This window comes from Hippichthys cyanospilos, chromosome 20 (genome assembly GCF_059441005.1).
Source record: "Hippichthys cyanospilos isolate Australia breed blue-spotted pipefish chromosome 20, RoL_Hcya_1.0, whole genome shotgun sequence".
NCBI lineage: Eukaryota > Metazoa > Chordata > Actinopteri > Syngnathiformes > Syngnathidae > Hippichthys > Hippichthys cyanospilos.
The window spans coordinates 14,164,638-14,190,314 of record NC_142388.1 but is presented as its reverse complement, the minus strand read 5'-3'; the positions used below and the strand labels follow the sequence as shown (position 1 = coordinate 14,190,314).

The following is a 25,677-nucleotide window of genomic DNA, read 5'->3' as shown; positions in this document are numbered from 1 at the left end:
TGGTGGTTTTTGGTTGAATCTTCATTCTCCTGACCAATCTTTTCTCAGCAGCAGGTGATAGCTTGTGTTTTCTTCCTGATCGTGGCAGTGACAAAACAGGGCCATGTACTTTATACTTACAATTATTTGCACTGTTGCTCATGGGATCTGCAGCTGCTTTGAAATGGCCCCAAGTGACTTTCCTGACTTGTTCAAGTCTATGATTCGACTTTTCAGATCCATGCTGAGGTCATTTGACTTTCCCATTGTAGTGTTTGTGAGCATTTGCATCCAATGAGCCCTATTTAAATGGCTTCAGAGAAGTCACTTGCTGTAATCACTCATACTTGCTCAGAAGAAGTCGAGGCCATGCGATGAAGCTCATTTCACTGACACGACTCATGTTGCTGTATGTATATTTTTGACCCAGCAGATGTAATCACTTTTTCTGTTCACCCATAATAAAGTCATAAAAGAACCAAATTTCATGAATGCTTTTGTGACAAAGAATTATCTGTTCCAATCCACTCCATCAGAGAAAAATCTGAGTTCTAGAAATGACTGGAAATGCCAGAGATCCATGACAATATGTTCTTCACAAGTGTATGTAAACGTTTGACCACAACTGTAGATATATATATATATATATATATATATATATATATATATATATATATATATATATATATATATATATATATATATACAGTATATATATATATATATATATATATATATATATATATATATATATATATATATATATATATATATATATATATATATACAGTATATATATATATATATATATATATATATATATATATATATATATATATATATATATATATATATATATATTTTTTTTTTTTTTATATGGACATAAGGTAGGTACGCATACAAGACAAAAATCACTGATGCGTAACGTCACGTGCTTCACTTCGCACATTTGCGTATCGGATTTCTTGCCTTTTATAAAGCTTAAGCATGCTCGTCTCATGCCTTCATATTTTTGAGATGTTTGTTTCCATTGAAGCGGCTTGGACTGGCTGCATATCATTCTCATGGAGGTGTGAAGGAGATCGTTACGTAGTCACTTAACAGTTGACGGAGATTTTTACCGCAAACTTCCTTGGACGAATTAACTCGAGGACGCTGGCTTAAATAACGCAACGTTGCTTGTGTGCACACAGACTGTGCTCTTAATGTGGGAGCGACTGAGAATTATATTGAGGAAGACTGTTTAATGAAAGAAAGGGAATCAATAGGCTGGTCCAGGCGCTGGTGAAAGTGGCTGGCGCGGTCCAGCTCCAGAGTCCCGGGCCGTCGACTGTGAGCAATCCGGCTGGGTAGTCTGGGTAGTCCCGCTGAGTGTCTGGCACCTAGTGTCAGACTAGTGAAACACTCTGTGGGGTTCCCTTTCTGCCTTTGTGGGTGTTCGCAAGGAGAAGTGTGGCCTAGCAGGCAAGTTGGAATGAACCTTTGATGCATTGAAACTTGGTTTTGACTTTGATGATTTCGACAGTGTTGTACAGTTCTGTGTTAGCATGTGGAGAGTAAAGAGAACAGCAACATGTGTTTGTGTTTGTTTGCCACAATATTATGTATATATATGTTTGTGTGTGTGTGTGTATTGGATGCAAAAATTATATTCATGGTTTGATTCTACATAAAATTCCCTTTAAAATTTAACAATACATTGAGGTACCTCATAATTTACAAATTTATTACTATTTGAATGTTGCCAAGTTAAAATCCCTAGTTTTGAGAAAAACGTGTTTGAAGCTATGGCACATACATTGTTCAACTGTCCATAGCAACCATGTGTGTTTGGAATTTCAACTGTTGAAAGACCACTAAAAAGTAAATTCCAATAGCAGGTACAATAATCACATCATGTCAGATGGAACCGTTTAAAAGTTTAACACTTTTGACCAGTCAACACATGAACCTCAGCTTTTTTCAGCTATTCAGCTTATAATTAGTTTCCTTGAGGGATAATTCGCCAAAGTATCAACTAGAAATAACCACAGTGGGCAGCACAGTGGCCTGGTTAGCATGTCCGTCTCACAAGGGCAAAGTTTGCTTTGGGCTTATGCTTTCTTGCATGGAGTTTGCATGTTCTGCCTGTGATTGCGTGGGTTTTCTCCGGGTAGTCTAGTTTTCTTGCACATTCCAAAACATGCATTGAAGGTATATTGAACACTTTAAATTGTCCTTAGGTGTGTTAGTGTATACGAATGGATGTTTGTCTTTGTGTGCCCTGCAATTTGTTGGCAACCAGTTCAGGCTGTACACCACCTGCTGCCCAAAGACAACTGGGATTGGCCCAAATTTCGGCCCTAGATTGCTTGCTATGATGTGGCTGTGATGGGAAAGTTATTGATATTGATTACGGATATTATCTCACACGCATTGATTGGGCCACATGGACAAAAAAAAAAAACACGTTTTGATGGTTCAAAACAGTTCCTTCTTTCTTTCAACATAAACACTTTGTATGCAGTGAACAGCAGTGGTGCCCAACCTTACAATTACGAATGTTGTAACAACAAATTTCAACATTTATAATGTGTTTTCTTTAAATATAACAATTAAATATGGGGACTTTCTGCAGCCACACAATCTGGTGTGACTGAATGCAAACTGCCCTGTAATGCATGTTTTTTGGGGACATTTTGGACAGTTATTAAAGTTATGTCAATAACCCCAATCAGTCAGAGTCCACAAATGCACAACCAGCACCAGGACTTTAAACACAGGGACACCCCAGGGCTGTGTGCTGAGCCCCCTGCTTTACACACTCTTCACCTATGACTGTGTTACCTCCCAAAACAACACCAGCATAATAAAGTACGCGGACAACACTACAGTCATCAGGCTGATCGCTGGTGGGCCTGATACAGGAAGGAGGTGGCAGACCTTGTGGCCTGGTGTTGGAGCAACAATCTCCATCTCAACACAGACAAACCCAAAGAACTGACCGTAGACCAAGGTGGCAGGTGGAGCCGCACAAACCACTATTCATTGATGGGACTGAGGTGGAGAGGGTGAAAGCCTTCAAATTTCTCTGCACCTAAATCAGTAAGGATCGCACCTGGTCCCACAACACTCAACACATCATCAAGAAGTCCCAACAAAGACTGTACTGTCAGCAAAGACTCTTGACAACTTCTACAAATACACAATCCAAAGTGTCCTCTCCGCGTCCATCACAGTCTGGTACGGCAACTGCACGGCACAAGACAGGAAGGCTCTCCAGCGTGTGATCAAGAGCTCACAGTGTATGTGTAGAGCAGCTTTACCCTCACTGCAAGACTTTTACCACACCAGGGTTCTGCGGAGAACACGCAACATCATCAAGGACAGGACACACCCACAAAACGACCTGTTTGAAATGCTGCCATCAGGCAGACATTACAGGAGCCTGAGGGCCAGGACTGCCAGACTGGCAAACAGCTTCTACCCACAAGCCGCTCACAAACTAATCTGCCTCCTACTACACACATAAACAATATCTTGCACATTTTTTTTTTGCACTACATAATATTCTGCACTACATTATTAGCACCATTGTCTCTGTTTGTTGTTTATTGCTATTTATTGCCCAATTATGGAATGTAGCCTGCTGCTTGGGAAGTGAACAGAATAAGAATTTCATTGTATGGTACAACATAAGACATGAAAATAAATCTTTTGAATCATGAATCTGTTGACTGACTCAGACTCAGACAACAGACTCAGACTCAGACTCAGGTTTCTTGTTTGTAGGCATGGGATGATATCAGATCAATATAACAGTACCTTGAGCAAAAATATCATGGTATTGCGGTATTAAAAGTACAGCTCTAAAATATATCATTTTAAAATATTTATTGCTAAACAGCCATTTTTTTAACTATAAATACTTTTTTAATTTTTTTAACAAAAAATACAATACATAATTTGTTACAGAAACAAACGTTTAAAACGCTAAACATAAATAAATGTGTAAAGTCAAAACACACTTTCAGTGAGTAAAACAGGTTTTGCTCATCAATAAATGTATACGTTAATTATTTCAGATTGAACACATCCAGTTTCAACTGAAAAATGGGAGGTATACATTTACAGCCTAATATTAAAAAAAATGATGGATTTGAATTAAACTACCATTTAGTGATGGTAGTTTCTTCATATCAATTATTCAATTCCTATGTGTATTAATTAAAATTACAATGTGGATTCTGTCATTTCATGTTGACAAGAGTCTTTCCCTCAACACGCTTGCACTGTGTCTTACTCACTCCCTCTCCCTCTGTCTGTCTCTCACTTGCTCACTGCAAGCTCAGACAGATTGAAAACTTTAATTGCTTCACATCATTACGCATACTACATCTCCATAGACTGCTCACGTCCTACCTCAAATAATGTCATGTAAAACACTACATGAAAGTAGTATATGATAACAACAAAACATTTATTAACATCTTATTGAAATTTATAGTGGGTTTTCAAAATGAATAACGGTCTAAGTATTACACGTTGTCACTTTATGGCAGACAATGCGGGAGGGAAAAAAAAAAACTTGGCAGTTTGGACAGATAGGGAAGGTATTAAATCAGAGTGACTTTTCAAATGGTGATATATTGTCAATCAGGTTATCAGCCCATGCCTAATTGGAACAACATGAGAGCTTTTCGTTTTTTTAAAGAATTTGACCAATCAGCCTTTGTTTTCCCATTTCTGGTACCTGCCAACATGTTTGGGGACAGAAGCATGTTTGCACCCTCTGATTGGTTCAAAGCCACTGAAGTGAAATGTATTGCTTGAAACGGGGGCACCCAGCCGGAGGTATATACCACTGCAAATTCCTACAAATTTATTTTCAAGGCAGACTTAACAGACAAAAAAAAAGAAGAAGAAAAGACAACCTGTACATTGTGCTGATTACTCAAGACAATACTTGTCGCTTGTTGGCCAGCCGCTATGTGATTTTACCCAACTAACTACCTGGTTAACATGCTTGTTCACCGGGTAAAGGAACTATTGGCCCCTTTCACTGTGGCAACAACAAAGAAGGAACACTATGAGCAAACATGGATGGAGTTTGGCGAGTATGAGATATTTTATTTACATTTTTTATAATCTTATGTCATGTTTTTTGATAAGACAATTGTAAACCGTTATCCTGTTGTGAAGTGATTTGGATGTTGTAATGAAGTTATGGATTGTTTAGTGAAACATTTGCATGATTTTAGTGCACGGAGGGTTGGTTCATTCTCAAAACTAGTTCAGTGACGCTAAAGTGAATAAGATAGATTGCCATTATCAATGTGCCTCCGCCACTGAGTTTTTGCCAGTATGTAGTGCTGGCCATTCTGGCAACATATTTCTCTGACGAAAGAAAAGGTTTATAGTGCCATTTTTTTCTGATCGTCTCTATTGTTTTTTACACTTTGAAAAGAATTCTATACTGTAGGCAGTATCAGAACGCTACAATATTTTTTGTGTATGCACTTGCTTTAAGTTAAAAGCAAGCACAAGAAACTAATTTAACAAAATAAGTTATGTCTCCAAAATATTTCTGTCTTGTGATTTTATTTCTGGACATAGTCTATGTCAGGGGTGTCCAAACCCGATTCTGTAGCATGATAAAGTATTTGTTCCATATCGCCAAGCACTACCAGTATCACCGACACTGATACCATACCATCAGTACTTTGGTTATGTAAAAAAAATAAAAATAAATAAAAGCCTATTTATCCTATTTTGCATTTTAGGTAAAAAAAATGACATGAACGATCAGAGGATTTGGCAGGAGATACAAAATATGTGAATCACTTTTTGAGACCTTTTATTGTTCCATAAATTTGGGGAAAAATTAAACGAGACTGTTGAGTATGCACGGTTCGGTGGGGCAGTGGTTCACACGTCCGCCTCACAGTTCAGGGACCCGAGTTCAAATCCACCTGCTCCAGCCTTCCTGCAACTGGCTGGCAACCAGTTCAGGGTGTTCCCCACCTACTGTCCAAAGCTAGCTGGGATCGGTAACAGCAAGCCTTTGTGAGGATAAGCGGCTATAGAAAATGGATGGATGTTGAGTATGCTTGTGGTTTGGATGACTAGTTTCTGGTTGACTAAACCAGAGGGGGACAAAGTCAGAAAAAGTCATCTTATTGTATTAAAACCAAACCCGGTAGTTGTTATCCAAGTCCTGTTATCACAAAATTGGCATTTTACTTTGCAGAAAGTTAAACATGAAAAAAGGGGGAACCTTTGCACTTACAGTTGGTGTGGTCCAAGACTACTGAAGTGGATTGGGACATTGCCTGCTCTATTTCCCTCCGTTCGTCCTCTATTTGTTTATCCTCATCAATTTCGGAGAGCAGTATCTTCTCTCCCGCTGCATTCTCCACTTCTGTGGTTCGACCCTCAAACTCTGAGGGCTCCACTTCCACTCCACCCACCTGCCCACTGGATCGAGAAAAGCGAGAAAACAGGATTTCCCCGATTCCCTTTCCAATACTTGCAGCACCTAAAGGGCAAAAGGATCATACATTGTTGAATGAATGGTGTTGAACAAAGCAATCAAACTCAAAGGGGGTCTTGCAAAGGATGGCTTTGAATCTCGGACCACAAATGCTGAGAAAAATCAAAAGCATTTTAGCAGCTTCGTTTCACAACGTACAGTATTACAAAAAAGTACTAAAAGGTAAAAATATGAACAGTACCGAAACAATTTACAACAAACAAAATATACAAGCTAAATGGATTCGGACGAATGCCAGCAAATTGGTAAACATGAGCTTGTAATATTGTACTATGAACAATGACAAAAAAGGTTTGTTGTACAGTAATATGAGTCACCAACACTGTTTTGATTTAAAAGAAGTGTGTGCAAAGGATCTAATAATAATTGCACATCAACAAGCATTGAGATGTGTATCCAACCATCTTAGAAAATTGTTTTGCAGGAATCATTATATTTAAAGTACTGACCATTCATATGTACAGTGCGTAAAATGACAATAATAAAGCTGACTGGATTATAGCCTCTCAAATTGGGCCGTACCAAATCGAATTGAATTGTAATCCCACTGAGTCAAAGTAAACCATTCCACTTCAAAATCATACCATCCTTGAATTGTATTGCACACCTTGTATTGCATTATGTATCAAATTGTCTTATTGGAGAAAAAAAATACACCCAGTTAAAATATGATGAAACAGAGAATACATATAAATCTTTCACTGGTCATGGGTCATATGTCACATGTTAATATAAAACTTTTTGCAAAAACCATATGATTTGTCCTTGAATTGTGCTTGCAAGTATGTCTTTATGCACTTTGCTTTGTGCAGTCATGTTTGGGGAAAAACGAGCTTTCCTCAGAAAGAATCAAGAATCCCCAGATTCTTGGATTCTGGGGAATCCAAGAATCTTCTTGGATTCCCCAGAATCCAAAATCTGAAATTGTTCTAAAGGTCTTGGGAAGATGAAACCGTAGAAATGTGTGTTTGTAGTATGTTTGTCCATAAAAAGTATAATATGTACTCATTTGCAGAGATAACACTTCAACAGAGCAAATACAATCTAACGTAAAAGATGCAGCAAAAATGTTGATTATAAAAATCACATACTGGATGAAGACAGCATACATAGAGCACATTGCATTGACACATGCACTCAGTTAAAATATTAGTTATTAATTTTGTCTATTTTGCTAGCGTGTTTTTATCGGACTAGTTAGTTAAAGACAGCATATACTATATATATATATATATATATATATATATATATATATATATATATATATATATATATATATATATATATATATATATATATATATATATAATCCATCCATCCATCCATCTTCTACCGCTGTGTCCGGCGTCGGGTTGCGGGGGCAGCAGCTTGAGCAAGGAAGCCCAGACTTCCCTCTCCCCGGCCACTTTGTCCAGCTCCTCCGGAAGAATCCCCCAGCGCTCCCCGGCCAGCCAAGAGACATAGTCCCTCCAGCGTGTCCTGGGTCGTCCCCGGGGCCTTCTTCCGGTGGGACATGCCCGAAACACCTCACCAGGGAGGCGTCCGGGAGGCATGCTAAGCAGATGCCCGAACCACCTCAAATGGCTCTTCTCAATGCAGAGCAGCACTGAGTCCCTCCTGGATGACTGAGCTTATCACCCTATCGCTAAGGGAGAACCCAGAAACCCTGCGAAGGAAACTCATTTCAGCCACTTGTTCTTTCCGTCACGACGCACAGCTCGTGGCCATAGTTGAGGGCAGGAACGTAGATCGACAGGTAAATAGAGGGCTTCGCCTTTCGGCTCAGCTCTTTCTTCACCAAACCAGACGGTGCAGAGGCCGCATTACAGCAGACGCCGCACCGATCCGCCTGTTGATGTCACGTTCTACCCTCACTCGTGAACAAGACCCTAAGATACTCGAACTCCTCCACTTGGGGAAGGACCTCATCCGCAAAAAAGCAAAGATGCAATGCTGAGGCTCCCAAACCAGACCCCCTCACCGCTTTGGCTGTGCCTAGAAATTCTGTCCATAAAGGTAATGAACAAAGGGCGACAAAGGGCAGCCTCACCGGAAACAAATTTGACTTACTGCCGGAAATGCGGACCACGCTCTGACATCGGTCGTACAGGGACCAAACAGCCAGTATCAGGGCGGCCAGTACCCCATACTCCCAAAGCGTCCCCCACAGAGATCTCCGAGGGACACGGTCGAACGCCTTCTCCAAGTCCACAAAGCACATGTGGACTGGTTGGGCCCTCGAGGACCCTGTCGAGGATGTAGAGCTGGTTCACTGTTCCACGGCCAGGACGAAAACCACACTGCTCCTCCTGAATCCGAGATTCGACTTCCTGATGGACCCTCCTCTCCAGCACCCCTGAATAGACCTTACCGAGGAGGCTGAGGTGTGTGATTCCTCTGTAGTTTGAAAACATCCTCCGGTCCCCCTCCGGGGACCACCACCCCAGTCTGCCAATCCAAGGGCACTGTCCCCGATGTCCACGCAATGTTGATGAGGCGTGTCAGCCAAGACAGCCCTATGACATCCAGAGCCTTCAGGAACTCCGAGCGGCTCTCATCCACCCTCGGGGCCTTGCCTCCAAGGAGTTTTTTGACCACCTCAGTGACTTCAGCCCCAGATTTGGGAGAGCGCAGCTCGGAGCCCGAAAACTACCCTTCCTCAGAGGAAGACATGTCGGTGGGGTTGAGGAGATATTAGGAGTATTCTGTCCACTGGTTCACAAGGTCCCGAGCTGAAGGCAGCAGTGCCCCATCTCCACTGTAAACAATGTTAATGGTTCACTGCTTCCCCCCTCTGAGACGCCGGATGGTGGACCAGAATTCCCTTGAAGCCGCCCAGAATTCGCTTTCTATGGGCTCACTAAATCCTCCCACACTCTAGTTTTTACCTGTCAGCTGCTTCTGGAGTCCCTTGTGTCCACCAGCGGATTCGGGGATTGCGGCCACGACAGGCACCGACCACCTTACAGCCACAACTCCGATCAGCCGCCTCGACAAAGGAGGTGCGGAACATGGTCCACTCGGACTCAATGTCTCCCACCTCCCCCGGGACGTGGCAGAAAATCTGCCGGAGGTGGGAGTTGAAACTCCTTCTGACAGGGGACTACCAAATATTCCCAGCAGACCCACACAATACATTTAGGTCTGCCAGGTCTGGCCGGCATCCTCCCTCACCATCGGAGCCAACACACCACCAGGTGGTGATCAGTTGACAGCTCTTCACCCGAGTGTCCAAAACATGCGGCCACAAATCTGATGATAAAACCACAAAGTCGATCATCGAATTGTGGCCTAGGGTGTCTTGTGGCAAGAGCACATATGGACACCCCTATGTTCCGCGGTTGCGATCGTAGCACAAATTCGCTGTCTGGTGGGCGATCGTTTTGCCAAAAAACAATTAAGTTTATCAGTTTGAACATTAAATATATTGTCTTTGTAGTGTATTCAATTGAACATGGGTTGAGAAGGATTTTCAAATCGTTGTATTTCGTTCTTATTTACATTTTACACAATTTCCCAACTTCAACCGAATCCGGTTTGTAATAAAAGTTTAAAATATGCCATAATATTATCCTCTAGCACGAGCAGAAAACTGACTTACGTACAATTGTGTTGTTTACAACATTCTTGTGATGGGATAGGGAGACTGGGAAACATAATCCAATTGCCTATCCTCATGAAATAATAGTTATTCATCAGTTTCAGGATCGACTTCTGTAATAATTTTACTTCTAATTTTATTTCAAAGTATTTAAAGGACATTATTTCACAAACATAAGGGCAAAGTTTTTCTTTTGCATTTACTACCACCAAATGAGATCTACATTATGTTAGATTTAGTGTGATTGTTTGGAAAAGCATTGCATGTAATAATGCCATATAATAATCAAATCATGTATCAGTAATATCATGTCATGTTTTGATCACTTCCCAGTTTCAACTTTGTTTATTAATATTTTCAGCTTTTTAAAACCACAAACCTGTAGTCAATTAACACGGATGTAATGTTTTCTAGTAAAGATATGACCACATGTCAGTGACAAATGAACTGTCCATGGCAGACTGGCAAATCTACTTCCTTCTATATAAAGTGGGTTGAAAATAAAATCTAATATAAATACTGTTAAAGATGAAAAGAGAATCACGGTAATGCATATAACAATTACGCATTCAACACAGTTGAAGTGACTTAAGGTGTTCCTTTTGTATTACGTGGGATGGAAAAAAAATAAAAAAAGTGTTGAACCATCAAAGCATTTTCATTTGCTTTTGGTGGCCAAATGCATTTTAGATATAGTACAACATATGTAATATATAAGATTAAATAAATAAATAAATCAGACCAAATTGTAAATAATACAGTTCCGCAAAATTCTTTAAAACACACACACATAATTAGTGATAATAAAACAAGCACATTTTCACAGTTGATGTCCCAGAAGATAAAATGTAATTTTAATGGGCTCTTCCAAGTTGTTTTATAGTTGAGGCCAAATCACCGTGTTTGCCCAATTTCATCTGTTCTTTTAAAGACTTAAAATCTCCGATATCGTTAACTTCTATTGGAATATACTTTCCAGTCATCTTAAACACTTTGACAGCTGTATGTCACAAATTGTACATGTGTTTTTCTCAAAAGAAAGGATTTCAACCAAGCAACATTCAAATTGCTGAAACTCTGTTTTTGAGTTACCAACAGAATTAGATATAATTTGAAATGGAACAAAATGTATTTTAAATATGTTTACAATACAAAATGATTTAATAGAATATATGGACAACAAAATGTTCATATTTTGACACATGCCCTTTTTTCAGAGCTGGTCACGTATGGGACCACAGTTGTTGAGGGCACATCTCAGTTTAGCGATTCCACGAGCTTACATGAGGCGCAAAGCCCAAAATTTACATCTCAAACAGCGATGCCAAGCCACTTACTTGGATCCCTGATTTTCTTTTTGTATCTATGTTGCCTTAACCTCCAAGGTACTTACCCATAATGCTGGCCTTGCCTAGGCTGGTGATGGACTCTCCATAGTGTCGTCGTGCCTGGGGAGGGGAGGTGCAGGGGCTGGGAAGGCTTTCTGAGTCTGATATACAGGTAGATGTCGTCTCCTTGGGGAGGTTCAGCAGCATGGGGCGAATTTGAGCATATGGTGTGGGGCTGGTAGTGTTGTACCTGCCACATCACAGTCACATTCAAAATTCAAGATTCAAGAGTTTTATTGTCATATGTATAGTAATACTACACAATGAAATTCACTTCTCTGAGCAGACTACATTCCATAATTGAGCAAATAATAAAGTAGGCAATAAAACAAAAACAAAAAAACAGTAAGAGAGCAATAAGGGCAGTAATAATGAACCACATGAATCAACTTGAACTCTCACATGTACATACAAGTGCGTATTTATGTTTACGTCTTTGTTTTTTTCTGCCATGTCTTAAAATGGCTTTTCCTTTTAAACTAACACAAATGCATCTAAGTCTTCTAAGAGTAAAATTTTTAATTTTGCTCTTCAGGGAAGGCCAGAGACCAGATTTGAATCCATGAATTGAACTGACAGGTGTCTTTCAAAAAGCCCCTATAAAAATGAATATTTTTTCACAAGAAGGTGTTTACATATCAATATACATATACTGTATATATGTATACAGTTTAATGAATTTCACTGGCTCATTTGACACAATATAATTAGAAAACAAAATGTATGATTTTGACTAACATTATACAAATAACCAATCAAAATACTGTAAGTTATGTTGAAAGTAAATATTGTTGATGAAATAGTCAACATAATAAAAAATGCCACACATAGCAGTGGTCTATGTGGTCCAAATGTCAAAACAGTGGCTTGAGAAAATGTCATCTGCATAACTTGATCACAGGAACATCTTCTCAAACTCTTTATACAAAATCTGTTATGGACGAAGGACAATAAATCAGATATTATGTTGAGCTTGTGCTATTTTATCTCCTAATACTAGAGCTTCATAACAACATCTTGTTTTTGTCTTTACAAATGTACAGATTGTTGTGGGATCTGGTTACACATGAAACCATGCAATTATTCTTATCGATTTATCCTGTACCATTCATGTAACTTGACACAGGGAAAAACAACCATTTACATTCACACTAATGGTACTTTTTCCAGGAATCCCCCTAGTCATGGCATTCTCGCAGGGTGGGAGTCAACTTTACCTTTCATCAAGGGATTGAGATGGTATAAGATAAAAAGTCGATGGGAGCAGGAAGAAAAACCTTCGACAGATGTGCACCTACTTGTAGTTTTCTTTACAAAACACACATCCCAATATATATATATATATATATATATATATATATATATATATATATATATATATATATATATATATATATATATATATATATATATATATATATATATATATATATATGTGTATAAAAAAAATTGGGGGGGGGGGGTGTAATACCCATTCCTAGAGGGTGATAGTGATAGGTTTCACGCAAATTTTCAGGCCCACACCTCTCAATTAAAATCAGCTGGTGACCACAAATGTACATTATAACATGACTTACCAGTGGATTTGAACTGGTGCAATGTTACTGTAGTGCTTTAATATAAGAGGTTCCAATCTGTATGCCTAAAAGGGCAGAGAGAGAAAATAATGTTTGGACAGAAACATGACCTACTTTCTGTTATTGTATGTTGTTTTCCCATCTTAGTTAAAGTGGAACCTGTAGAGCAGTGCAGGACATGTAAGAGGACAGTAAGGCGAGTAAGTGGTGAGGTGTTCTTTATGTGTGAAAAAAGTTCAAGAGACTGCATCAGGGATTAGCTCTGGGGCCCCTCTTGTTTGCAACAGTGATGAACAGGCTGACAAACAAGGTTAAACAGGAATCTCCGTGGTCTATGATGTTTCCAGAAAACATTGTGATCTGTAGTGAGTGTAGGGAAAAGGTGAAGGAGAAGCTAGAGTGGTGGCCCTGGAAAAACAGAGTATATGTGTGTAAATTAGGGGGAGTCAAGTGTAAGAGTGGGGATACAGGAAGAACAGATAAAGAAGGTGGAGGATTTTAGGTTTTTAGGGTCAACGGTCCAGAGCAAAGGAGAGTGTGGAAAAAAGGTGAAGAAGCACATGCATTCAAGCTGAAACAGGTTGAGAAAGGTGTCAGGTGTGATAGAAGAGTTTCAGCTGAAAGGAAAGATGTACAAAACTGAAGTGATACCAGTGATGCTGTTTTGCCTGGGAATGTGCAACTGAGGAAAGGACAGGAGGCAGAGCAGGAGGTAGCAAGGATGAATATGCTGAGGTTCTCTTTGAGAGTGACCAGGATGGATAAGGTCATGAATGAATACCTCAAACGGAGAGGACATGTTGGAGGTTTTGGAGATAAAGTCAGAGAGGCTGGACTGAGATGGTTCGGACATGCCCAGAGTAGAGATGGTGAGTATATAGTGAGAAGAACGCTGAGTTTTGAATTGGCAGGCAGAAGGCGTAGGAGAAGACCAAGAGGAGGTTTGTGGATGTAGTTAGAGGAATGAAAGTAGTTGATGTGAGAAAAGAGGATGCAGGTTTGAATGGAAGCAACTGATTCTCTGGGGGGACCCCTAAAAGGAAAAGTAGAAATAATAATAAGAAGTTTTCCAAAAATTCATGGTGTTTTAGTAATTTTAGTTCATTTTAGCTACTTTTGCATGCTTGACTGTTTTAAAATGTCATTAAATATTTTCTTGAAATCGATTTCAAATTATACCTTTTAATGATGTAAAATACAATGAATTACCTTCTGCATGAAATGCGCAATAATAACTATTTCTTATTTATTTAGTTTTAACTGGACAATTATGTAAGGAACTGGACAATCATCGATTAAGTCAAAACAACATTAAAATTAGGGAATGAGTTTATGAAGATTCCTAGGGTTCCAGAGTGCCCCAAAATAATGGCATATTCCTTCAAAAAATTTGAGACAGTACAAATATAATTTTCATCTACTAATTTTCCAATAGCTAATGACATGTACTTTCCGGGACACACTAAATTGTCCTTAGGTGTGATTGGGTGCGTGAACGGTTGTTCGTCTCTGTGTGCCTCGCGATTGGCTGGCAACCAGTCCAGGGAGTCCCCTGCCTACTGCCCGAAGTCAGCTGGGATAGGCATCAGCAAGCCTACGAACCTCATGAGGATAGGCGGCTCTAGACAATGAATGAATTAATGAATGGATGGATGGATGGATGGATGGATGGATGGATGGATGGATGGATGGATGGATGGATGGATGGATGGACATACGGACTCACTGTGCACATAATTATGAAGGTGCCTTGCCGTCAATCCTAGTGGGCTAATGTGGCTATGACGTGACCAAACAGACATGTGCAAAACATTTGCTTAGCTTTCTTTATAAAAAAAAAGGCTGACAAGAAAATCAATAAAGTAATAATGAGTAATAGTGAGGCACCTGAGAAAGTTGGGTGGTTAAATGTCAATGAATTGTGGAACCAGATGACAAGCCGACAGCTGTTCCAAAGTGCACAAGAGGGAACACAGCACACACAGATGCCAGAAATCTTCAAGTGTATACTATAATGAACTCACCACAGGGTCAGTGGGATGGAATATGTTGAAAAGGCGTTTGCAGATTGAAGTCGGGAGGATATGGTCCTGCACGCCATTGTTTCCTGGACGGATGCCTCGTAATGCCAAGAACACTGCCAAAGGGGAGCCCATGCAGAAAAAATTCTCTACCTGCAAGATCAACAAACATCAATGATTTCACACGTTAGTACACATAAGCACATAATTTGAATTGTTACAATTGTAACCAGAGATGGGAAGGAACGAAGTACAAATACTTTGTTACTGTAGTTAGTGTATTAGTGTATATTATATAGTAAATTTTGCCTGTATTTTGTACTTTTAGAAGTATTTTTTTCTGACATTTTACTTTTACTCCCTACATTTTAAACACAAATATTGTACATTTTACTTGCTATATTTAAAAAAAAAAAATGCCTTTTTTATTTTTAATAATTCACAATAAAAGGCCTTGTGACTTTTCTTTTCAGCATCTTTGCGCAAACTACGTAAACCATGTTGGACCAATCAGCCTGGCTGCCGCTAAATTTAAAAAAATACAGGGACGTCCCACAACTGTCAGTGCCACATAACCTGGAGAGCAGGGACGATAGCAGTAGGTAGCCTTTGCTTGAAGCTAGCATCGAATAAAACACGGACATATAAGCCAAATAAACACAGGCTCAAGAGGCTAAAGCCGGCAGCCATTCACCCTCACCCATGGCCTTACTTGAATGATTTCTTCACGTTCCTTGGGGAAGTCAAAACATCATGGTGTGGTTGCCTTCAAGAACTCTCCATTGAATCTCAGAAAGTACGATAAGGTAAGTCAGCTTAACGCCGCCGCTGTTATAACTTTGTTCATTCGCTAGCTAGCTATGCTAATAAAGATAATGCTAATGTCATTAGCTAACTTTTTTTTTTTCTCAAAGGTCTTGGTCTATATTCTCGTTGGTTTTATCTTCTACCAAGGTAAGAGAACCCATTTACCAGGGGAAGCCCATACCAAGCCAAATTTGTAGGATTTTTCCAGCATAATTTGAATTATTTAATTAATCTGTGCCTGGGTGCCTTTAACGTGCAGATAGAACCATAGAAATCACTGAGTTGATCACTCAGATTAAACCAAATAGAAAGCCGTTTCCCAAAATTTAAGATTAAATATGATATGCATATTAGGTATTATTGAAGTTGTCTGCAGACAATTTCCACACATCCTAAAGGCAGAAATATGATAATCAAAAATCATTATGATCATATTTTATAACATTATTAGTATGATTTTATTTATCAGTTTATTACACTGTTGTGCAAATAAGGAGGGTGGATTTTGAAAGGAATTGAGTACTTCAACTTGTGGCATTTGCAGTTTTACATATTTTGATGTCCTTGGCATACGTATGTGTTTTTATTTGGTTATTTGATTTGCACACCGGAGCTGGGAGTAAGAATGATTCACATGTTCTCCCTGAGCCTGTGTGAGTTCTCTCCGACTTATTTCCACATTCCAAAAATATGCATGGCAGGTGTATTGGACATTTAGAGCGGGGAAGTTAAACATACAGCCGCGGGCTGGTTCTGGCCTGAACCGGTTTAATCTGGCCTGCAAGATTACAGTATTTTGTAAAGTATAAAAATGAGATTTTCCTTTTTTTTTTTAAAAAAAAAAGAACAACTTGAAATGTTTTGCAATTAATAGTAATGTTTTTATTTTTGTCATTATTAGTGATGTTGTTTGTACTATTTTGGACAGTATTAAAAAAAGAATAATAAATCTGAAGATGCTGTTTTAATGTTATATAAATATATACCATGGTTTTATTTGTCTGGCTCACTTGTTAATAAATTTTCCTATGTGCGACCCGTAAGCTAAAACAAATTTGACACCCCTGATTTCGTGTGACCATTTAAACTTTGAATTTTAAAGTGTCCAATACACCTTCCATGCATGTTTTTGGAATGTGTGATGAAGCGTATCCCACACCTACGGCCCGTGGACAGTTCCACAGAGTAGGGGTAAGATTTTAAGCCCACACCCAAGCCCGACCTGACCCGAGCCGACCCGGGCCCAAAATGTCATTCATTACGTTCGGGTCAGACCGGGCTTCTATCTCGCAGACTTTTTTAAAATAATATTTGTTTATAAAAATGTATACTAAAACGATGTGTGGAATGTGGATACTAAACTAAGGAATTGTCATGTGAATTAACCAGACCTGGGTTTCACCTTATCGGCTTTATTGCTGGAACGGTACAGCAATAGCAAAAGCTAGTGTAAACACCGCTGTTCACGACTCTTTCTCTGATGTCATCCCCTAGCCCAGACGCTCACTACGGTGGCTCAGAGGAACATTCATATCCGAGTGGGCTGCAGTATTTCTCCGCGTAATTGAGTGCGCACCAATGACGGACGGCCCCAACTATTAAAAAAATCCATCAATGATGGAAAATTGTCGGTTAATGTAACCTCTACAGACACAGAAATATCAAAGATGTAAATATTTATACAGTCTGGTTAAACTTAGATTTCGTTACAAAAGGCTTTAATTTTACATATATCACCTCCTCCTCCAGAGTCCTCACAAATAAAATATGGAATTTCGGGTTTGCTTTAGGCTTGGGACTGCAAATCAAGTTAATTGGTCGGGCTCGGGCCGGATCGGACTTTAATACCGCGGGCCTGGGTTGGGCCGGGCTGGATTTTTTTAGGCCCGATCTTACCTCGACCACAGAGTGGCTCCTTCTTGAACATAACTGACAATATTTGTCTCACCGGCTTTGAAAAAAATAAATTGGGATTGTGATCTTTGACCCCCCCCCAAAAAAACCTACACTTTTTACTTTGTATTTTACGCTAAAGTACATTTCAGAGCTTTTACTTTTACTTGAGTAGATTTTTGGTTCAGCACTTTTACTTTTACTCAAGTCATTTTTTACATAGGCTACTTTTACTTTTACTCAAGTGAACAATCTGTGTACTTTGCCCATCACTGGTGATAACTATTTTGAAAATAGTGTCTTGATTTCAATTCTTTAATTACAAAACAGAATGCTGTTTTAGAATGTCATTTCAATGCCATTTTCTAAAGCCGATTGGCCTCATGCAGGCTTGCTGGTACCTATTCCAGCTGACTTGGGGCAGTAGGCGGAGGACATCCTGAACTGGTTGCCAGCCAATTGCAGAGTACACAGAGGCGAACACCCATTAACACACTCAGTCACATCTAAGGACGATAAGGACGAGGCGACCAATACGCCTGCCATGCATGTTTTTGGAGTGTGGGAAGAAACTGGAGTGCCTGGAGAAAAACCATGTGGGCTCAGAGAGAACATGCAAACTCCACAGGAAGGCCGGAGCAAGGTGGATTTGAACACGAGTCCCTGAATTGCTAACACCACGGCGCCAACGTGCTGCCTATTTTGAAACATTACAACATTAATGATTGTTATGTTCTATGGTGTTTTGTTTGTGTTAAAGTTAGTGTCAGGTTTTTCTGTTCCTTTCTGTTCTGGGTTTTGTTGGGCTTTGTTTTTTCACATTCTAGGTTGTTTGGTCTTTTGTTCATGTTTCTGTTTCCATTGTGTCAGTGTCTTGTCAGTGTGACTGCGTCCAACTGTTCCCCTGAGTTGGCAAAAAAGCTCCCTCTTCCGACTGTTTCTTGTCCAGATGCTCATTGTTGTCTTGTTAGTTTAGAGTGTATTTATTTCCTGTTTCCTTCCAGTTCTTGTTGGGTCATTGTTCAAGTGTTGCTTGTCAATGTTGTCACTGTCCAAGTATTGTTGTTTCTATAGCCTGTTGTTTCTGTCTCTGTCACCTATTTTTGTCGTTTTTCTGCCAGTTTTTCCAAGTCCTGTCTCAGAGGATTTGTAATGTATGGCTCCTTTTTTTTTTGAGGGTTGCTTTGGTTACTTGCATTCCGGCTTCCCTGGATTTTTGGGTCTGGATTTTTCATATTTTTTTTTTAATTGCGTACCAACTACAACATCCTCTCTTTAACAGACTGAACATGCCAGCATATTTAGTCCCAACATTATATTTATAGGAAATGGATGGACAGATATTACCAACAGAATACTGCAGCATTAAATAACATTTCAAACTTGAAATCAATACAGTGGACCCCCGTGTTGCAACGTCAGTGACGTTATTTTCATGTTGCGACCTGTAATACTGACATTTTTTCATCCCCTCTTTATGATATTTTCCCAGATTTGCACCCAAAACAACTCATGACCCTAGGCCTAGGGGCTTGCTATTTGTCGCTGTCTGCTCACGAAGATGGTGGTCTGCTTTTGGTCTTTCAAAATGGCGGAATGGTAAAGCTTTGTTCTATCGCGAGTGGTTACAATACCGTATTTAAAGTGCATCTTACTGCTTAATTCAAACTTGACAGGGTTAAAACGCATTAGCTATTTAACATAAATTTGGATTGCCCGTCATACGGCGAATTCGCCTTACGACTCCAACCGCGCAACAGATTAGTCTCGTAACACGGGGGCCCACTGTGCTTCGATAGCATTCTGTCTCCCGTTGATTAATTGATAGATTATTTTAGTTAACATTGCACACACTGCAAATAAATAATATATACAATCATAAATTTATAAATACAATCATATATACTGTATACGGTAAATCAAATTTAGACATCACAAACTTTTATCCAAGATCTTATTCAATTTAGACATTTTTCTAAAATATTTTTAATGATATATTTTAAAACTCTTTTTGAGCCTAGCCATTGATTCACATCTTTTCAGTTCTATTTCACAGTTGTTCCATAAACGGATTCATTGTACACACATTTGCTTGACCGGTGGGAGATAAACCGCAGGACTCAAATAATTGTTAAAAGTCGCAGCTTATGGTCCGAAAAATACGGTACCTTGAATTTCAAAGCTGGAACTGCAACAAAAGATGAAGTCTGCAGACCCTGGAATTGATCCTCCAAATCTCTCAACCTGCTCAGAAAAAATTGTTTTTTTTTTTGTTGTTGTTTTTTTTTTTAAATACAAATGTGCATGCATGTTAATCGTTCAGATATAAAGAATCTCACACAGCCACAGTGATGAACCACAGTGCTGTTGTTGTTATAATGTTGAGTTTGGTAATGCTTTTCTAGCAAAATGTACAACGCACTTAAAAAAAACAACACAGCCTGTTCAAATGCTAGGCTATTGTGATTTTAAAAAATGACACCAAGATGTACGTATGATGTAAAATCTCCACTTTGGCTGGAGGTTTTGAAACATTCAGTTTTGATGGAAAAAAAAAAAAAAGCCCATCCACGTTTAGCAAATAGGGCAAAACGAAGACATTTACTACCCACCCGTTTGCAAGAACCCCGCTACATGTAGACAAGGCCTTAGTCCTCTGTTTTATCAGAGATTTTTGTTGGCTGAAAAGTGATGGCCATCTGCACCCATTTTTTGTTAAGGAAATAGTAATTGTCCAATAACCACAACAAATGTTTCAGTCCATTTCATATTTTGAAGTACCTGAGGCGTGTGAGTCTGAGCTGCTCCTGAAGATGGCGCTCTTCATCACTTGGCCAGCGGGCCATACTTTCTTCTGGATCTGGTACTTCTATATGATGAAAGCGAACCGGGTCCCAGCCAGTCATGATGTCAAAAGTGATGACACAGCCTAAGGAGTGTGACACAATGGACACCTTCCCATTTTGTTCAAACTCTGGATTTCTCAAGCAAAAAAGTGAGTAAAGACGGTTCAGCTCCAAAGTCAAACCTCGGGTAATCTAGATATAAACACAAATACACAAGGAAAATCAGTATTACTGTTTGTGCATTGTTTGTGTAACCATAAAAGAGTCTCACCTCATCTCTATAAAGAGGGCTAGTGTAATACATGATGTCCATGGCGCTGCTGTTCAACATGTCTCTGAGACCTCTCAGTTTGTCCGGAGTGATGGTGTCCACCGTGTCTGTAAGAGCATACAATAGTAAATTAAATGTGCACAAACCGCTGAACAGCTTAACTAAAGTTTGACACTGATCCCATACACTCATTAGACTCAACATGAGGTTGATGAAAAGGATAAGATGAATCAAAAGTTCAAATAATAGGCAGGTAACCAGACTCCGTGTTATTGATACACTCAGAGGTGTAAACTTAATAATATCCTTATAGTTATGTTTGTTGTGTACACTTGAATTCAAGTTTGAAGTGAATCATAAAGTTAGTGGAAAGCACAGAAATCTATTACGCCAATAATTTGGATGAAACCAGCAGACACATAACAGCAATGTTTTGAACATATAACTGGTCCTCAGACCCTCTGGAAGAATTCTCTGGAAGAGACTAGCATCATTATTACAGTGCATGAAATGATCCTGTCATATTCCGTTTGCCTAATCATCTGTCCTTGTTTGCAGATTAGGGGGCGAAGCCACCGGCCACACATCAGAAGCACATTGCTAAGGGAACTGACTATATGGGTGCGGCCGAAGCAGGAGGACCTCACCACCTACTTTACACAGCCTTCCAGTGCCCATGCCAGTTTCCTGTTCCTCGTTTCCTCGAACGATAATGTTACCATAGCGTAAGAATTTCTGTTGCTACCTTTTGCTGCCGAGTCCTAGCAGTTTTTCTGATAACCTTTTTATGTTGGAACTTTGTATTTTTTGGCGACATCCTCCTGCTGGTTCCGCTCGAATCTAGTGAGTTACATCCCTTTTTGCCGTGTCTCTTTTATTTGTACCTTTGAACCTCATTTTCACCTTTGTACTTTGAAGCATTTTTTGTTGTTACTTCATGCGCTGCGTGCACTTTTTGTTAAAAAAACATTTTGTTCCACCCAAGCCGTTTCAGGGTTCAATTCTTGTATGGGTCACGCGCCGTGACAAATTCGGGCAAAAGGAAATGCAGAGTTAAGTTTTATCATAGGTGATAAAGCATTTCGCCTAATGTCACAGTTAAAACGCGGGACAGCACAAACAAAAACTGCACTGGAGCAGGTTAGCATCAATTAGCACAGTGCATGAAAAGACCTATAGGTAGCCAAAAGGAAACAAACAGTTGAGTTTTGTCACAGGTGATAAAGCATGACTCTTCCTTGTGACTACCCATGCAGAGACTCAAAAATAGCTTTACTGATGGATGGACAGACGGACGGACGGACGGACGGATGGGTGGATGGATGGATGGATGGATGGATGGATGGATGGATGGATGGATGGATGGATGGATGGATGGATGGATGGACGGATAGATGGATGGAAGAGAAAGTATTTACATAAGCGGAAAATATCTTTCTCCCAGTTGCCACCATTTTTGCCTGTTTTATCTCCACAATAATAGACATCCTTGCACACAACAGTGTGGATTTGCATCTGCTACAGCACTTTTGCCTCCCAGTATTTGGCAGACACAATTTAGGGCCACCTTGGAGATAAACCTGTAGATTATCAAGTGTTGCCATGTCATTGACAGACACAGTGACGTCCTTTATACAAGTCTATACAGTCTGTATTTTTGTTTTTGTTTTTTTTACAGTTTTGCCCACCTAATTGAAAAATAACACTTTAAATCATAAAAATAAAAACCCATGGGTGGCTCGGTAGGGCAGTGGTTAGCACGTCTGTCTCCCAGTTCAGGGACCCGAGTTCAAATCTAACTTGCTCTGGCCTTCCTGTGTGTAGTTTGCATGTTGTCCCTGAGCCAGTGTGGGTTCTCTCCAGCACTTCGGCTTCCTCCCATACGCCAAAAAACATGCATGGCAGGTGTATTGGACATACTAAATCGTCCTTAGGTGTGATTCGGTGTGTGAATGGTTGTCGTCTCTGTGTACCCTGCAATTGGCTGGCAACCTCACCATGTTCAGGATGTCCCATGCCTATTACCCAAAGTCAGCTGAGCTAGGCACCAGCAAGCCTGCGACCCTTGTGAGGAATAAGCGGCTACAAAAAATGGATGGATGGATGCACATCCATAAGTTTTGTTTCATCACTTTTGGCTTTTTTTATTGATTTTTTTTAAGTAGTTTTAGTGTGGCTATGTACTGTATCTTAAAGTGGCAAAATTTGCCAAGTAACCCATTTAAGGATATTGTATAAAGAGCTTCCGATCTTAATGTTCTTAGTTAAGTCATTCATTTTCTGATTTGGATGTGCACTTTGGGTTGTTTTCGGGCTGAAACAACTAGAAGAGTAACAAGTTCCTCTCCATCACAATTTTAGTAGAGGTCTGAAGGTTTTGTACTCGTTTTTATCGTGACCAAGGCCTCAAAAAATTCAGTTGTAGAAATGTGACGCTGCTACATCGATACTACCCAGTACATACAGTAAGTACCTATTGCAATTATGGCACAAAGGTTCTTTTGGTTTCATTGTACCATAACACATTTCCCCAAATTTGTTTGGGAAATTTTAAGGCTGTTATTGCAAAATGTAGCCAGGCTGGGTGTTGTTCTTAGGATGACGTGGCTTTTGTTGACTGTACAAAAGTGATAGTTATTTTTATGTATGCACACAACTAAACAACCAGCATTGCCAGGATTTCCTCCATCTTGTTGGGCAATCATCAATTATTGATGGATGTCCAGTTCTAATGCCTTGAAGTTTCCTTTTAGCCTTGACCTGACTAATAACTTCAAAACAATTATCGTACTTCTGCACCATAGTGCACCATATCATTAGACCCAGATTATGCTGTCTATTTCCGTACTTTCACCATACATAGGGTGCACCATATCAACGGGTGTATGTTCAAACATACGGTTGGCAATAAAAGGGAACGTACGCAAGGTTCGCTGAATGGTTTATCGCTCCCAATCTACTGTACAGTAATGTACTGTATGTCATACGTAATGTTTCCCAGTTTATGGCTGCCAGCATACTTACTCGTATTACTAGCGTAACATCCTCTGATTGGTATTTCACTGCCAGATTAGTTTATCACTGCTAGCACGCGTACTGTGTGTTCATGCGTACGGGTGTGTTCCTTGCCTTAAGTCCCTGTGCCAGAGGTAAAAGGTCTGACAGTCAGTCAAACGCAGTGCTTCTCAACTATATTTTGACAAGCCCCCCCCCGTCGACTACAGTATAAATAAGAATATTAGCTATAAAAATAGTAAAGTATACCTAAAAATGTATCCTTAACATTAACAAAAGAAAAATGTAAACTAAATCAACTTTCAACTACTGTCAATTATTTTTACAGTGTTTATACGGGTTCAGCTTAGTCTAAAAGTCGAAGTGCCTGACACTTAAAAAAAAAGAACGAAAGAAAGAAAATTCTTATTTTATTACAATTACACATCACTTGACAAAACCAAAGCTTCCCTGTGGCTCCAAAGTGACTGAAACGAACCAAGGTGAATCCGGTCAGTTTTCAAAAATATAAGGCAAAATAAAAAACCCAAAATGAAAATAGCCTTCGGTCTCAAATAATAATAAAAACGGAAATAAATATTTCAGGTGTAACCCAGTTCCAGTTGACCCATGGACTGGTACTGAGCTGCAGATCGGTAGTTAAGGACCCCGGCTCTACGGGTACTCCAATTTCCTCCCACATTCATTAACACACTAAATTGTCCTGAGGTGTGTTTGTGAAGATGAATGGTTGTTCGTATGCACTATGTGCCTTGCAATTGGCTGGCAACCAGTTCAAAGAGTATCCCGCCAAATGCTCAAAGACAGCAGGGATGGGTAGTCCACCAAAAAAAGAACCAGGGTAAAGTCGGTCAGAAATCATTCCCCGTCTTTGAGCTCATGCTACTGAGTGGAAGCCAATGTTGATCTGTGACTGTCCTTTTGTAGTTTTTTGTGTAGCAGGGTTCCTGACACCCCCTTAAAGTTGCTTTGCGCCGATAAACATGATACCCCCTCACGCCATGACAAAAGTAACATTCAACTAGTTGTCGAGGTATGAAAATATTATATGAAGGATGAAAAGTTCCAAAGTGTTGCTTTAAAGATGGAGTAGTGAATTACTCTCATGATCATACTGCACAATTATGTAGCTGTATCTAATGCCAATACAGCCTTTTATCTTAAATAGCTATGTGCAGGGGGTGTTGCATACCTCCATCAAGAGCGAGTTTTGAACGCCATTCAACAGGAAGGAACTCAACATGCTCTGTGGTGCGATTAGGAAAGTGTTTCTCCTCCATCTTTCTAGCAGCATCTCTCATCCTGTTAACAAAATTAAAAATCCTGTCAACACTAACTTTGTTTGAATAAACAAACTGACTCAGACTGCACTGACTCAGTTGCCTTACATGCTGGTGTTCCTTATAATGCGACCCTGGTCCATCTTCTGACCGATGCCATGTACCACAAACACGATGTGGGTGGTTTCAGGTGGAGTGTCCTCAGGTGCTGCCTCCTCCACATACCCTCTGTGGAGACGTGTCCCGCTGCTGGAAGCTGTTGGCACAAGAGGATCACATTAGCTAGTGAGGCTGTGTTGTCCTACAGCAATATGAAGAATCAGGAGTTAAAATTAGGAACATGAACTTTTGCACCCCCACAAACAGTCATATCAAAACAAAATTCTCCACATTTAAAATTTCACTACTGACATTTTTGTTATGTGTTTCTAATAAATAAATCTTAATAAAATATTATAACAAAGAAT

At 39.7% G+C, this 25,677-nt stretch overlaps 1 protein-coding gene across 2 annotated transcripts in view; it reads right to left on the bottom strand.

The window, feature by feature from the left end:
- The window catches only part of ddhd1b (DDHD domain containing 1b), a 37,164-nt gene that overhangs the window by 5,480 nt on the left and 6,007 nt on the right, over positions 1 to 25,677 (bottom strand). The window contains exons 4-12 of one of the 2 annotated variants that reach the window (XM_088402880.1): positions 25,319 to 25,466; positions 25,123 to 25,232; positions 20,916 to 21,022; positions 20,580 to 20,836; positions 19,967 to 20,042; positions 15,102 to 15,251; positions 13,078 to 13,142; positions 11,506 to 11,690; positions 6,248 to 6,496 (exon numbers count right to left, since the gene is read on the bottom strand). In XM_088402880.1, the coding sequence (XP_088259006.1) occupies positions 6,248 to 6,496; positions 11,506 to 11,690; positions 13,078 to 13,142; positions 15,102 to 15,251; positions 19,967 to 20,042; positions 20,580 to 20,836; positions 20,916 to 21,022; positions 25,123 to 25,232; positions 25,319 to 25,466 (1,347 nt within the window). The remainder of the gene's footprint in view (positions 1 to 6,247; positions 6,497 to 11,505; positions 11,691 to 13,077; positions 13,143 to 15,101; positions 15,252 to 19,966; positions 20,043 to 20,579; positions 20,837 to 20,915; positions 21,023 to 25,122; positions 25,233 to 25,318; positions 25,467 to 25,677) is intronic. The other variant, XM_088402881.1, reaches the window with a different exon arrangement.